The sequence below is a fragment of the Panthera uncia genome, assembly GCF_023721935.1.
Source record: "Panthera uncia isolate 11264 chromosome B3 unlocalized genomic scaffold, Puncia_PCG_1.0 HiC_scaffold_1, whole genome shotgun sequence".
NCBI classification, from domain to species: domain Eukaryota; kingdom Metazoa; phylum Chordata; class Mammalia; order Carnivora; family Felidae; genus Panthera; species Panthera uncia.
The window spans coordinates 71,127,449-71,140,601 of NW_026057582.1; the positions used below are offsets into that span (position 1 = coordinate 71,127,449).

The 13,153-nt window shown below is 49.2% G+C and overlaps 1 protein-coding gene and 1 long non-coding RNA gene across 3 annotated transcripts; one reads left to right on the forward strand and one right to left on the reverse strand.

Annotated features, from left to right (window-relative positions):
* Positions 1-8,007: 8,007 nt before the first annotated feature.
* RIPK3 (receptor interacting serine/threonine kinase 3) lies at positions 8,008-12,049 on the forward strand. Of its 2 annotated transcripts, XM_049612999.1 has the most exons (10): positions 8,008-8,172; positions 8,426-8,566; positions 8,705-9,014; positions 9,470-9,609; positions 9,736-9,782; positions 9,993-10,160; positions 10,269-10,336; positions 10,579-10,941; positions 11,085-11,145; positions 11,699-12,049. In XM_049612999.1, the coding sequence occupies exons 1-10, from the start codon at positions 8,147-8,149 to the stop codon at positions 11,845-11,847; spliced, it is 1,473 nt and encodes a 490-aa protein (XP_049468956.1). In that variant the 5' UTR covers positions 8,008-8,146; the 3' UTR covers positions 11,848-12,049. The 2 variants fall into 2 exon arrangements, with proteins under 2 accessions (XP_049468956.1, XP_049468955.1); XM_049612998.1 differs by having other exon boundaries at positions 8,008-8,566.
* Positions 12,044-13,138, reverse strand: LOC125909641 (uncharacterized). The gene is made up of 2 exons (XR_007453751.1): positions 12,706-13,138; positions 12,044-12,154 (listed from the first exon to the last, which is right to left on the reverse strand). It is a non-coding gene; the product is annotated as an uncharacterized LOC125909641 (long non-coding RNA).
* Between the last annotated feature and the right edge of the window lie 15 nt (positions 13,139-13,153).

A 13,153-nucleotide genomic window follows, 5' to 3' on the forward strand; every position in this document is an offset into this window, starting at 1 on the left:
TCCTCTACTGCATGACCTCTGCCCTCAGCATTAGTTCCTCTCCTAGTTCCTCCCCTCTCCTTGACTTCTGTCAACTGAGGGAGGCACACAGAGAGTACCTCTTGCTTGAGGCACTGGCAGGGTCATGGAACTATCCATACAACCTTAGCTCAAATCAAAGGTGGCCTGAAGACATGGGGCATGGGGCACCAAAAGTAGCTGCCTCAGGCCCAAAGCCCATCCTCAGGTCAACAATGTGAGATTTTCAACCTCGTTGAGCACCTCTGTGCCAGGCAGACAACTCAAGTACCAGAAACTAGAAACCCAGGATTCAAGTCCTCTCTCCCCAAGACTACAGGCCTGGACACAACTGACTTCCTCAATCACTCCCTCAGGACATTTGTCTGGGTAGAAGAGAGAATACCTGAAGGGTGAGTCAGTCATTAAAGGGGCCCTGGGAGGAAAGGGTGGGGCTGGGAATTTACCCAAAGAAGGAAAAGTTACTTCACTGAGCATGAGTTAAATCGTTTTTTTTCTCTGCTCTACAAATACCTTGTGAACTGGAAATGTTCCTCAGGTTGGAAACACAATAATGTTTATTGCATTAATGCCTATCACTAATGAAGCACATAATATGTGCTTGGAAATGTGTGGTGTTCTCTCATGCCTATTTCACTTCATCCTCACAGCCAATCCTTTCCAGTAAGTACTATAATTAACTGAAGCTCAGAGACATTGAGCAACTCACTGAATGTCAAACAGTAACTTTTAGAGCCAGAATTCAATCCCACATAGTCTGACCTCAGAGCCTGTACTGTTGACCATTAGGCTATACTCAATTTCCCCATAATAAACAAACGAACAAACAAACAAGGAGAACATCCAGCTAGAGAAGCAGTTTGAAACAGTGGCCTGTCCCCCCTGCCCTGCCTGGGATGAGGGGGGCTGGGAGAGTATCAAAATTAGATCTTAAGCATTAACTAGACACGGTAAGCAAAGAAGGACTCCACACTGATTGGGGTGTGTTATGATTGTTGCATGTGGGCGGATACTTATCACTGATGGCTGCTCAAAATCTTTTTCACCCCATCTCACTAAGGTAGAAAGAATAAAAAGAAGTTGCCCTTTCAAGGCTCCCTTGCCTTGAGGGTGCAGAACAGCAACTTACATTCTGCCAAGGGGACACCATTCCATGCCCTCTAGTAGAAACAGATGACAAATGAGCAGGTATTCCATTTTGCTGGGGTAGATGGCCCTAGGGGCAGCATGGCTCTTTGTGAAATCATCATTCTTTCAGCTTTGCTAAGGAAAAACAAGTTACAAGGGGCTTTTGACCTGCTTGGAATGCTGAGAAGAAGAGCGCATCCTGGGCACTGGAAGGGGCTCCCAAAACAAGAACCCCAAGGGTAGAGGGAAGCTGGGGCCACAGCAGGTGGGATCCTAAAGTTCTGGACTCATTTCCACCATGCGTGTAGCAAGAGGAGGTTCCCACACCACCAAGAAATTCTTGGACACCAACAGTGTGTCCTAAAACTCAACCCAATTCTGATACTATCTACCTGGAGACAGTATCAGATCTCACAGGTTAAGGGCTCAGTCCCACAAGACTGACACACAACACACACACCCTTCAAGACACCAATTGCAAATCCAGGTTATCATTTGTGTTTCTGACTAGCTATAGATTGGAGGTTCCCGTGCACCCTACCTTGGGTTCAATTATTTTGCTTGAGCAGTTCACAGAGCACGGAGAAGCAGGTTACTTACTAGATTACTGTGTTTATTTTGTTTTTTGTTTTTTTTAAAGAGAGAGACCACTCAAGACTACACACATTCAAACAGGGGAGAGGGGAAGAGGGAGAGAGAATTTTAAGCAGGCTCCATGCTCTGCGCAGAGCCCGACATGGGGCTCGATCCCACAACCCTGGGATTATGACTTGAGCTGAAATCCAGAGTCAGATGGTCAACTGACTGAGCCACCCAGGCACCCCTGAATTATTGGTTTATTATAAAGGGTATAACTCAAGAACAGCCAGGTAGAAGAGATACATAGGGCAGGTTATGTGGAAAAGGGCACAGAACCTCCGTGTGCTGTGAGAGCACCACTATCCCAGCACCTCCTATTCCCCAACGCAGAAGCTCTCCAAACTCCAACCTTTTTATATTTTATGGGGCTTCATTACAGAGTCATGACTGAATTAAACAGGAGCTGGTAATTGATTCAACCTCCAGCTCATCTCCCCTCCCACAGAGGTCAGGGGCGGGACTGGAAGTTTCAATCAATCCTTCAATTACAGGTTGGCAACTAGCTCCCCTCCTTAGGTTATCTCAGGGCTTTCCGAAGGTCACCTAATTAACATAACAAAAGGCACCTTTTCTGCTTTCCTCACAGGAAATTCCAAGGTTTTAGGAGCTGTGTTCCAGGAATGGGGTGGAATGTATTTTAATATATTTCTTATTGTAAATCACAATATCACGACCCTTTCCAAGTGGAACACTTTCCCTGTAACTCCGCTTAAACCCTGGGGTTTGCTTGTGACCTTTCCAAGCTGAGTGCAGCCCAGTCCCCAAAAGTTCAGTTGCCCATAGTTCACGCTTACCCTGCCGTAAGGGTTTGTTTTTCAGCAGCTGGGAGCCGAGATAAGGGTCCCCTCCCCCCAACCAGGAGCTGGAGCAGCTTTGTGTCTGGGAGACTCGTCTGCACTGTCACTGTAAAAAGGTTTCTGATCCCTTTATGTTTGTTTTTCACATTCAGACAAAAAAGGAAGCCTTTTAATTTCTTTCATTTGCAGAACTCGAACCTCACAGAATTGCGGTGACTTTCAGTGAGTGCTTTGTGTACTATCAAGTGTAAAAAAGATCAGCTTTTATCATCATTGATGACTTTGCACCTTTGCTCACAACATCCTCTCTGACTGGAATCCGCTTTCCCCAGGTTTACGTCTGTCAAAATCCTGCTCATCATTGGACTGCCAAGGGCTAACTTCAACCAGCTATCCAAGATTCAAGAGGGGCGCTTGGGTGGCTCAGTCGGTTAAGTGTCCGACTTTGGCTCAGGTTATGAGCTCACGATCTGGTCCGTGAGTTGGAGCCCTGCATGGTGCTCTGTGCTGACAGCCCAAAGCCTGGAGCCTGTTTCAGATTCTGTGTCTCCCTCTCTCTCTGCCCCTCCCCCGCTCAGGCTCTGTCTCTCAAAAAAATGAATAATGAATAAAAATTAAAAAAAAAAAAAAAAAGATATATTAAAAAAAAATAACTTCAAGAAACCAAGAGCGAGCTGCTCGCTGAGTAGATTTCCGGGTTAGGGTAGGAGGCAGGTGGCAGAGGGAAGTCTCCGCACCTCTGGTTGATGTCCTGAGGGGAAAAGAGACTGAAATGTAGTATCTGGGAATTCATTTTAGGAAAGTTAGGAAATACAGATAAATAAACACAAATATAAATGTTTATTTTGGGGAGAGAGAAAGTGCGTGAACGAGGCAGGGGCAGAGAGAGAGAGAGACAGAGAGAGACAGAGGATCTGAAGCAGGCTGCTCTGAGAGCACAGAGCCTGAGTGGGGCTTGAACCCACAAACTGTGAGATTATGACCTGAGCCAAAGTCAGATGCCTAACCGACTCAGCCACCCAGGTGCCCCCCAAAAATACAAATATAAGACATAAGAAAATAAAAATCACCTGTAAACTTACCAGCCATAACTTAAATTAATTTTTTATTTGTCCATTTAGGTATTTTTCTAAATATGTATTATATATTATAATATATAAAATGTATACATATTATATTTTTCTAAATATACATTAAATATTTTTTTTAATTTTTAAAAATTTTTATCCATTTCTGAGAGAGAAAGAGAGAGACAGAGTGTGACCAGGGGAGGGCCAGAGAGACAGGGAGACACAGAATCTAAAGCAGGCTCCAAGCTCTGAACTGTTAACACAGAGCCCAACACGGGGCTCGTGCTCTCTCTCTTTCTCAAAAATAAATAAAAATTTAAAAAAATAAATTAAAATAAAATAAAATTATTTTTGTGTAAGTCTATATTTGGCAGAATTTAATCTAGAAGCTTGGGTGGATGATGCTTTCCTCTAAGGAGGATTCAGTTTCCTTCTGTTGGATTCCAGAGGGCATTAATAATCTGCGGGCAGTTAAAATTTTCAGCTTATGGTTTATTGATCAAAGGGAAAGTAAAAATTCCAACCATAGATCCTTGTTAGAGCAGATCTCACATGGAAACTAACATTTTTATTAATTTTAACATCTGCAGCCTAGACAATTTTCCCTGTAAGACTCCTCTGTAAGCAGATAATATTTTTTCCTTTCCACTGAGAATGTAGCCTAGTTGAGGGTACTAGCTTTGTGGGCAATAGGGGTGTCTCACATTTAGCTTTCATCTTCCTAGGCCTTAGGGCTCACTCTGTGGTTCTCTCCCAACCTTCCACACCCCCTTCCCAGTCCCCAGAACTCTAGGCTTCAAGTTAGTTGACTCTCTGTTTACTTACTGTTTACTTTTTGATTTGTATTATTTTATTTTATTAGTCTCGGGGGGAAGCCATTGGGAGGTTAACTTTCTTTTCTTGGGAGCTCACTAAGGAATTTTTAAAATGTGTTCGTTATGGGGCGCCTGGGTGGCTCAGTGGGTTAAGGGTCTGACTTCAGCCCAGGTCATGATCTCAAGGTCCGTGAGTTCCCAGAGCATCAGGCTCTGTGCTGACATCTTGGAGCCTGGAGCCTGCTTTAGATTCTATGTCTCCCTCTGTCTCTGTCCCACCCACGCTCATGCTCTGCCTCTCTCTTTCTCTCTCTCTATCTCTCTCTCTTTCTCTCAAAAATAAATAAACATTTTAAAATGAAAAAAATGTGTTCGTTATGCTTTACATAGCATTTAGCTATCCTGTTATGGGAACTCTGTCACACTACTGGAGTAGATAGAATTTCCGAAACAATCAAACAAAAATGTGATTGTATGGTACCTATTGCCTTATAAGCTGCTTTTTTCCCCACTTGATATATGATAGACACCTTCCATGATAATAAATATGGGTCTAGAGCACCATTTTAATGGCTACATAGTCATCCACTGCATAATTTATTTATAATCTTTGTAATATATATTTATTTATGTATAACCTTTTCATGTTATGGGATATTTAGGGTTCTGTTTTCATCACTATGTCAGACAACACTTCAGTGAATATCCTTACAGCTGAGTTATTGCATACACATGATCTTTTTCCTTCTTTAACTGTTTATAAAAGTAATATACGCTAACATAAACTGTTCAAACACTAAGGAAAATGAAAATTCTCCATTAATCCTTTTTACCATCCCCTCAATTAATACCATTTGATCTATAACTGGAATCTCTTCATCAAACAACAGATCAGAATTAGTTCCTGCTAGAATATGTAAGAAGAGAAACCACACCCTCTGCCCTCCCACCCCCACAACTAAGGATAGGGAAACAGAGCAGGTACTAGGAATGTGCTGAAGGTGACCAAAGACCATCAGGAGCAAAAAACTGAAGAGATGAGAAACACCCAAATTCTCCAAAAGCCTGGGACAGGGGCAGAGTCTCTGTTAGGGGTCAGCAGCACTAGGCCTCAGGAAAGGCCACAGCTCCAAAATCTAGGGATCAGCTCTGTTTTGCCAGGTTCCCCCACCTAGAAGCAGAGGGTCTTCTTAGGCACTCACTCCAGGCTCCTCTCCCTGCTCCTCCTTCTTTTAAAGGGGTTTGGTTTGTTTTGAGTCAAAAAGTAGTACAGGCTCTGACACTATCCCCAAATCCACACTGTATAGTGGCTTACCCCTGAGTCTCAGGGCCTTAGCCCAATCTAAACACATTCAGCCATAAAAAGATCTTTAAGCACCCTTCTAATGCCTTTCTGCCTGCTTCCCCTCAAGGGGAGCCTGGGGTCTTCTCCCAAAAGACTCATGAACAAGATGGCTGCCCTCTCTGGTGGCTCTTGACTCCTGACTAGACTTTTTTGAGGACCTGCTGCACTTGCCTTTATATTCTGTGAAATGCCATCCTGTCTCAACAATAAAGTTGATTTCATGTGGGTTCTGTCAGCCATGAAGGTGCAGGTGAGAGCCACCAAACCTTAACAAAGTGCAACCTCCTTTTTTCCTCCCAATGAGTTTGGAGCTCCAGCAGGAGTGATCAAAGTTGTAAGGAATCCCCAAAAGTCTTCGTTGTTCACTTAATTCAATTCAACAAATATTTACTGGGTGCCTACAATGTACTGGTTTTTAAAGAGACTACAGGGGCACCTGGGTGGCTCTGTCTTTTAAGCATCTGACTCTTTTATTTTTTCTAATGTTTATTTATTTTTGAGAGATGGAGTATGAGTGGGGGAGGGAAGCAGAAAGAGAGAGAGAGACAGACAGACAGACAGAATCTGAAGCAGGCTCCAGGCTCTGAGCTGTCAGCACAGAGCCCGATGCGGGGCTTGAACTCATGAACCATGAGATCATGACCTGAGCCAAAGTCAGCGTTTAACCAACTGAGCCACCCAGGCACCCCAAGCATCTGACTCTTGATTTCAGCTCAGGTCATGATCTCATGGTTCATGAGTTCAAGCCTCTTTATGGCTCTGCACTGACAGCACGGAGCCTGTTTGGGATTCTCTCTCTCCCTCTCTCTCTCTGCTCCTTCCCCACTTGCATGTGTGCACCACATCAGAGCGCACACACACACACACACACACACTCTCTCTCTCTCTCTGTCTCTGTCTCTCAAAATGAATAAACTTAAAAAAAAAATAAAGAGACTACAGTCCTAGAATTCCCTAAATAGCTCAAAAAAAGCACAAACTGACTCTACCAGAATTCATGGTATGGGTCTAAAAATCACAGTTAACTGCTGGCCATGTTTGCTCCATCCAGCAGAGTGCATGGACCACTGGACAGAATGGAAAGTGCATACCAAGGTGAGCACCTTCCAGTGAGAGTCAGGTCTCCCCATAAAGGACTGAGTGCTAGGACTGGCCACATATAGTTTCCACAGCCTCCAGCCACGGTGAGGCCTTCGGTATCCAGCTCAAGAGTGGAGAGTAAGGAGTGGGTATGTCTTCATAGACACCTTTTGTCTACCCTAAATCCTTAAGGCCCCCCAAATTCCTGCATTTCCAAAGGCCCTCGTCCAGAATACATGCTTGCTGGGCACATGTGTTAACCAGGGAATTTGTGTGGAGGTATTGGTGTGGCGGGGAGAGGGCAAGGGTGTGTTTCCCCTCCAATGTCCACCACAATGTCAGTTGCCCTTGGCTGGGTCAATTCATCTAGCTGACCACCACGCCCTGAGAGTCAAATCACTACCAATGCCAAGGGCTTGCCTCAGCAAGAGCAGCTGTCAGGGACTGGGCAGAAATACAGACAGGGACCTTTCACTACGCTATTAGATGCTTCACACCTTCTTTAGCCACATTCACAACCAGTTAAGAGGTACAGACTGATGGTTCTGTCAGTCTGTCAAATCTGATGGTTCTGAGCTAGGCCTGAAGTCAGCTCCATACTGGCTTGGGCAAGGTATTTAAGCTACCTGTGCCTGTTTCCTCATCCACAAAGAAGTAATAAAAGTAGTACCAATCCCCCTAGGGTGGATGTGAGAATTAAATAAGCTAATACAGGTACCTGGCACATTCGAGCTTTACAGAATTGTTAGCGGTGATCGTAGGGCATTTGGGGGAGGGCTAAATCCTTGGACCATAAAATCCTCCTCAGCCTCATCCCCTCCCCACAGCAGGCCTGGTAGGTGGTGGAGATGGAAATCCTGTGGGAGAAGGGAGAGACACAGGCTGCAGGAGTGGATTGTGGGTCCCTGAAAGATGAGGATTACTTGTGTGGCACCCTAAGGTCTCAGTGACACCTAACCTGGCTGTGACACGCCGCAGGTGCTCAGGAAATATGAGTTAGGAAGGAAAAAGACTAACTTTCGGTTCTGCCTCCCTGCCTCCTTGGGGCGGCACCCTAGACACGCGCCCCTGGGGCGGGACCCTAGATGCACCAGCGAATTAAGGAAGTGGTTTAGTCACTCCGGGTAGAGGAGGAGCAAACCAGGAAGCGGAATCCTTGCAGTGACCCCTCTCGCGAACCCCTGTCTCTCTCTGCCACAAACCCTCAGCTCCCAGAAGTCACTCCATCCGTGTGGACTCGCACCTTCCAGCCTGATGTCTGATGTTGGCGTCAAGTTATGGTCAGTGGAGAGCAGGATATGGATACAGATATGCAGCCTGACACACGCAGCCACGCAGCCCTCCCCTCCCCTCCCCTCCCCTCCACAGACTAGCTCCGGGAATGCCATTGAGCCTCTTACTGAGGCCGGAGCACAGTGGGACCCTGGGGGTGGGCAGGGGTGGGAGCTGGGGTTTGAAGTGAATGTGCAGAGTCACCGGTGTCACAGGGCAGGGGAGGGGGTGCGGTCTGGAAGACCAGGCCCCCTCTTTCAGGCCCAGCGGTACCCCAGCCTCCCTGGTTCCCCTCGAGGAATTGGAGAACCTGAAGTTCATCGGTGAAGGCGGGTTCGGGCCGGTGTTCTGGGCGCGACACAGGACGTGGGATTTAGATGTGGCAGTCAAGATCATGAACAGGTGAGTGACCTGAGCAGCGGGGCTGGGGCTTCCTGGGGTCTGGCCCAGAAGGAGGGGCCGCTGTGCTGTTGGCCTGATTGGGTAAAAGAGGGATCTTCCAAGAGCAGAGCCCCACTCCAGCTCTTTCCTGGAATGTAGGGAGACGATATCCAGGGAGGTGAAGGCCATGGCAAGTCTGCGGGGCCAGCATGTACTGCACCTGCTGGGAGTCACCGGGAAGCTAGAATGGGAACACGTGCGTGGGCCGGCTCTGGTGACTCAGTTCATGGAAAATGGTTCCCTGGTGGGGCTGCTGCAGCCCCACTGTCCTCGGCCCTGGCCGTTCCTCTGTCGCCTGCTGCAGGAGTTGGTGTTGGGGATGTGTTACCTGCATAGCCAGAATCCCGTGCTTCTGCACCGGAACCTCAAGCCCTCCAACGTCCTGCTGGACTCAGACCTGCACCCCAAGGTCAGCCCACCCATAGCCCAGCCCAGCCTCTGGACACAGTCCTGTCTCAGAACTGTTCTAGCCCCACCCGCTAGACACAGAAACTGCTTCAGCTCTGTCTGCTGCACACTCTCAGCATTTCCCTTGGGACACAGGTGTCAAAGCCCACCCAGGAGCCATGGCCCCTACCATACCAGGTGTTTGAGACCCTGACCAACACGGTCAGTTCCACAGGCCCACCCACCAGTCCATCAAAAGCCTCATGGCTGACCTAGCTGAGGAGACTCAGACTTTGACCCAGCCCCATGAGAGGGTACCCAGACCTCCAACCCAAGGGCCCTACTGGTCCTCCCATTCCCCTAACCCTCAAAACCCCCTTTACAAGGCTGGACCTACACCTTGTGGTGGGAGAGGGAATTCTGAAAGTTGCCTTACCTGTCCATCCCCAACCTTCTCCTTCCTCCCTCCCTTTCCAGCTGGCAGATTTTGGCCTATTCACATTTCAAGGAGGCTCAACGTCACTGGCAAGATCTGAGGAGTTAGCCCTAGCCTACTTGGCCCCAGAACTGTTGGCTGATGTAAACCGGAGAGCCTCCATGGCTAGCGATGTCTACAGGTAATGTGCCCACTCTAAACACACATTCCAAATTTCTATACCTCTCTGGACCCTTCTAGGGGCCGGTATATGGGAAGGTAGTCTTGCCAGCAGTTTGCTCACGTCTCAGCTTTGTGTCTCCTGCAGCTTCGGGATCCTAATGTGGGCAGTGCTAGCTGGAAGAGAAGCTGAGAGTAAGACTCTAGGCAGACACTGGGATCCTTAACTCCAGGTGCCCTCTTCCTGCAAGCCTCCAAACCCTCTTCTTCCAGCTTACCTGCTCAGACTGCCTGACTTTCTCCTCACCTTGCCTTGGACTACACTCCTTTCCCCTTCCCATGGTGGAGCAAGTGGCCCCTCATACCCTGAATGTCTTTTCTTCACATCCTCCACCCCCACCCCAGTAGTGGCCCCGAAATCAGCAGTACAGGAAGCAGTGTGCGAGAGGCAGATCCGGCCCCCATTGACCAAGCTGCCGCAGCCCGGCCCAGAGACTCCTGGTTTGGAAGGACTGAAGAGGTTAATGCAGCACTGCTGGAGCCATGAGCCCAAGGACAGGCCCTCCTTCCAAGGTGAACTGGCCATTTAGCTGTCAGCCAGGGTAGGCCTGGATCTGTCAGCAGGGGGCTTCTCCCTGGGAAGGTTTGGCTCATCTGCCACCCCACTCTGCTTGTTTCCAGAATGCCGACCAAATACCGAGGAAGCCCTCAATCTGGTAAACAAGGAGATGGATGCCGCAGTCTCCATGGTGAGTGTCCAATGCCATCCCCAACCCCAGAGCAGAGCAAGGATGGCACAACATGGCTCTCTTGGCCACCCAATGACTCCCCACTGACCACTGTTCTTTATGCATGCCTTAATCTTTGGCCCCACTCTCCCCACCTCACCGCTGAGTTCCCAGGTAATGGATTATGGACCAAGAGATTCTTTCCTTGGGTTTACACTGGCTCTCCCACTTCCATGCCCAGAATGCTCCTTTTATCCTTGCAGGTGAAGAAGTTCCTGTCTGAGCACAGGGGTAGCAACAGGATGTTGTCTGCTCCCAAGCCAGGCCCAGGAGGGACAGAAACGGATGAGCCTAGGGGAACCACAGGAAGCCATGATTCTATAGCCTCTGAGATGCTGAACAAGCTAAATCTGAAGGAGGCCCCCAGCTGTGTTCCTAAGAAATGTACAAATCTTCCTGAGAGGATCAGGACACAGGGAGACAAGGTTCAGCCTTCCCGGAGAGCAGGGATACCTTCAGCCTCAACAGCCCCATCTCCCCAAACTCCAGAGACCTCACCTTTCAGAAATCATACCCCCAGCCCCAAGTTGGCTTGGACCCCAGGTCCTGGACCCAAAGGGAATCAGGTGAGACCCTGGCAGAACTAGAGGATGCACTAGGAATCCTGTGAATCCTGTCCCCCTCGCCAGGGAAAACTTGGGGCTGAAGGGAATACAGCAGGGGAATAGGCCCCAGGACAGGGAGCCTAAGAGAGCTGTGTTGTTCGCAGGGGGCTAAGAGACATGGCACCAACCGGCCAACCAGGGCACCAGGGCTAAATCCAATACCAGGTACCCACTCCCCACTCCTTCCTTTCTCCTGCTTAATTCTTCCACTGGCTTCTTCCTCAAGACCATATATAGATCCAGGGTACCTTGGGTAGCAGGGGAGAGAAAGGGCTAGTGGCCAACTACCCCAAACTTCTCGTTTCATAAAATGAAGAAACTGACACCCATTGGGACTAGATCCCACTGAGGTCACACAGCAAAGCCTGGATTTGCCCTGAGCTTCCTGACTTTCCCCAGTACCAGCTCTGTGAACCCCTAACTTCCGTTGTTGCTATACTGGTCCAGAGGGGCTCCTGGAAGAAAAGACCCAAATATCAGGGTCTCAGACATTAGTTGCCACTCCTTTTGAACTTCTGCAAATTGCTTCTGAAGGGGCAGCAGGAAGGGGAAGGCCAAGGCATGCCTTAACCCAGTCACAGGCCAGCCTAGAGACCCCATACTTGCAATTCCCCAGGATGGACACAAGGTGCCGCTGCCTCCCCACCCTGCTGCTCCTCCTAATTTTGAGGTCCTCACTACTTAACCCTTCTACTAACCCTGCAAATTTCTCTTAAAGGGCCGCCATCTGTTATCATAAGTGACAGCCATGCGGTACAGGTGGGAGACAACAACCACTTGATTATACAAGGAGGAACTGCCTTATCCACACAGGGCCAGGCACCTTGGGGCATGGGTAGAGGCTGGCAGCGTGCCCCCCACAAGTAGGTGGGGAAGAAGGGCCACAAGAACCAAGAAGCCTGGAGTGGGCTGCAGGGCCAGTACAAAGCAGGTTCTGAGCTACCTCTTGGACTTGAAGCAATTAACTGAGGCTTTCTTCAAGGGCCATCTGGCCTGCAGCCAAAGTGACTTTGTGCAAAGAGGAGTCAATAAACGTGAATTTTTTTAAAGTTTATTTATTTTGAGAGAGAACACGTGAGGAGGGGAGGGGCAGAGACAGAAGGAGAGAGAGAATCCCAAGCAGGCTCTGTGCTGTCCACGCTGAGGGGGGGGTTCCATCTCACAAGGTCACGACCTGAGCAGCAATCAAGAATCAGAAGCTTAACCAACTGAACCAGCCAGGCACCCCCACACATGGTGGATTTTTAACCAAAGCGTCATACTTGGGAGGCTAATGCTTAGGCCAGGCCCTGGCAGCTGAAATGTGGCTGGGAGATCCGGGAGTTGACAGAGAGGGAACCCAAGGCACTGCTGTCTAGCAGAGGCCGGAAGCGGGATGCTCAGGGCTGGGGGTGGGCAGTGTCATGGCACACAAGGTCAGGGCCCAGCTGGCGGCAGGAAGGAATCCCGGTCGCCTGGCTCCTGGGGCTGCTCTAATCTCTGGGTGGAGCACTTCCTCTACATCAGGCGAGAACCCACCCTAAACCAAAATTCTGGTGATAGTCTCCCTGCCTACTTTTCTTCTGGGCTATGGAGACTCCGCAGTGGGGTCTTGGGAAGAGGGCTCTCTACCGGCATCCGCAGACCCAGGCACATCTCTTGCCCTGCAGGAAACCCCCCAGCCTCTTGGAGGTCAGCCACCGTACTTATTTGCCTCCACCACAATTACTCACCACCTACACTCACCTGCTCCTTGCTTCCGAGCCCTTTGACTCCCAGCTGGTGTCGGGAGTAGAAAGCCATGACTCCACAAAGCTACACACAGACGTGCCTCCTCCCATGGAGCTGGACTCCATGGGAGCATGGACAGTTCAGACTCCGCCACAGCAGCTCATACAGGCAGGAGGAGAGGAGAATGGGAACACCCTTCCATCCTGACCTGAATCCTACCCCCCATTCGCCCCCACATTCTTCCTTACATTCTTGCCAGCTTTCACTCCAGCTGTCCTGCATTCTCCCCACGTCCAAGGGTTCCACTCCGATTTCCACACTTGCTCTTCAGCCCGGCCTACGCCACCCCTTCGCATCTCCCACGGTCTGCATTCCCTTCTTGAGACGGCAGAAGGGGGAAGGTGACGGTGTTAGGGGAGACAATGAGGGAGGGAGGAGGCCTGAGGAGTCCGACTCGACTCGG

Bases quoted from the DNA above. Each gene is read 5' to 3' on its own strand.
- RIPK3 (XM_049612998.1), top strand. From the start codon at position 8,355: ATGTGCAGAGTCACCGGTGTCACAGGGCAGGGGAGGGGGTGCGGTCTG. The intron at 9,015-9,469 runs GTCAGCCCACCC...CTCCCTTTCCAG, and splicing joins ACTCAGACCTGCACCCCAAG to CTGGCAGATTTTGGCCTATT. The intron at 9,783-9,992 runs GTAAGACTCTAG...CCCCCACCCCAG, and splicing joins AGCTGGAAGAGAAGCTGAGA to TAGTGGCCCCGAAATCAGCA.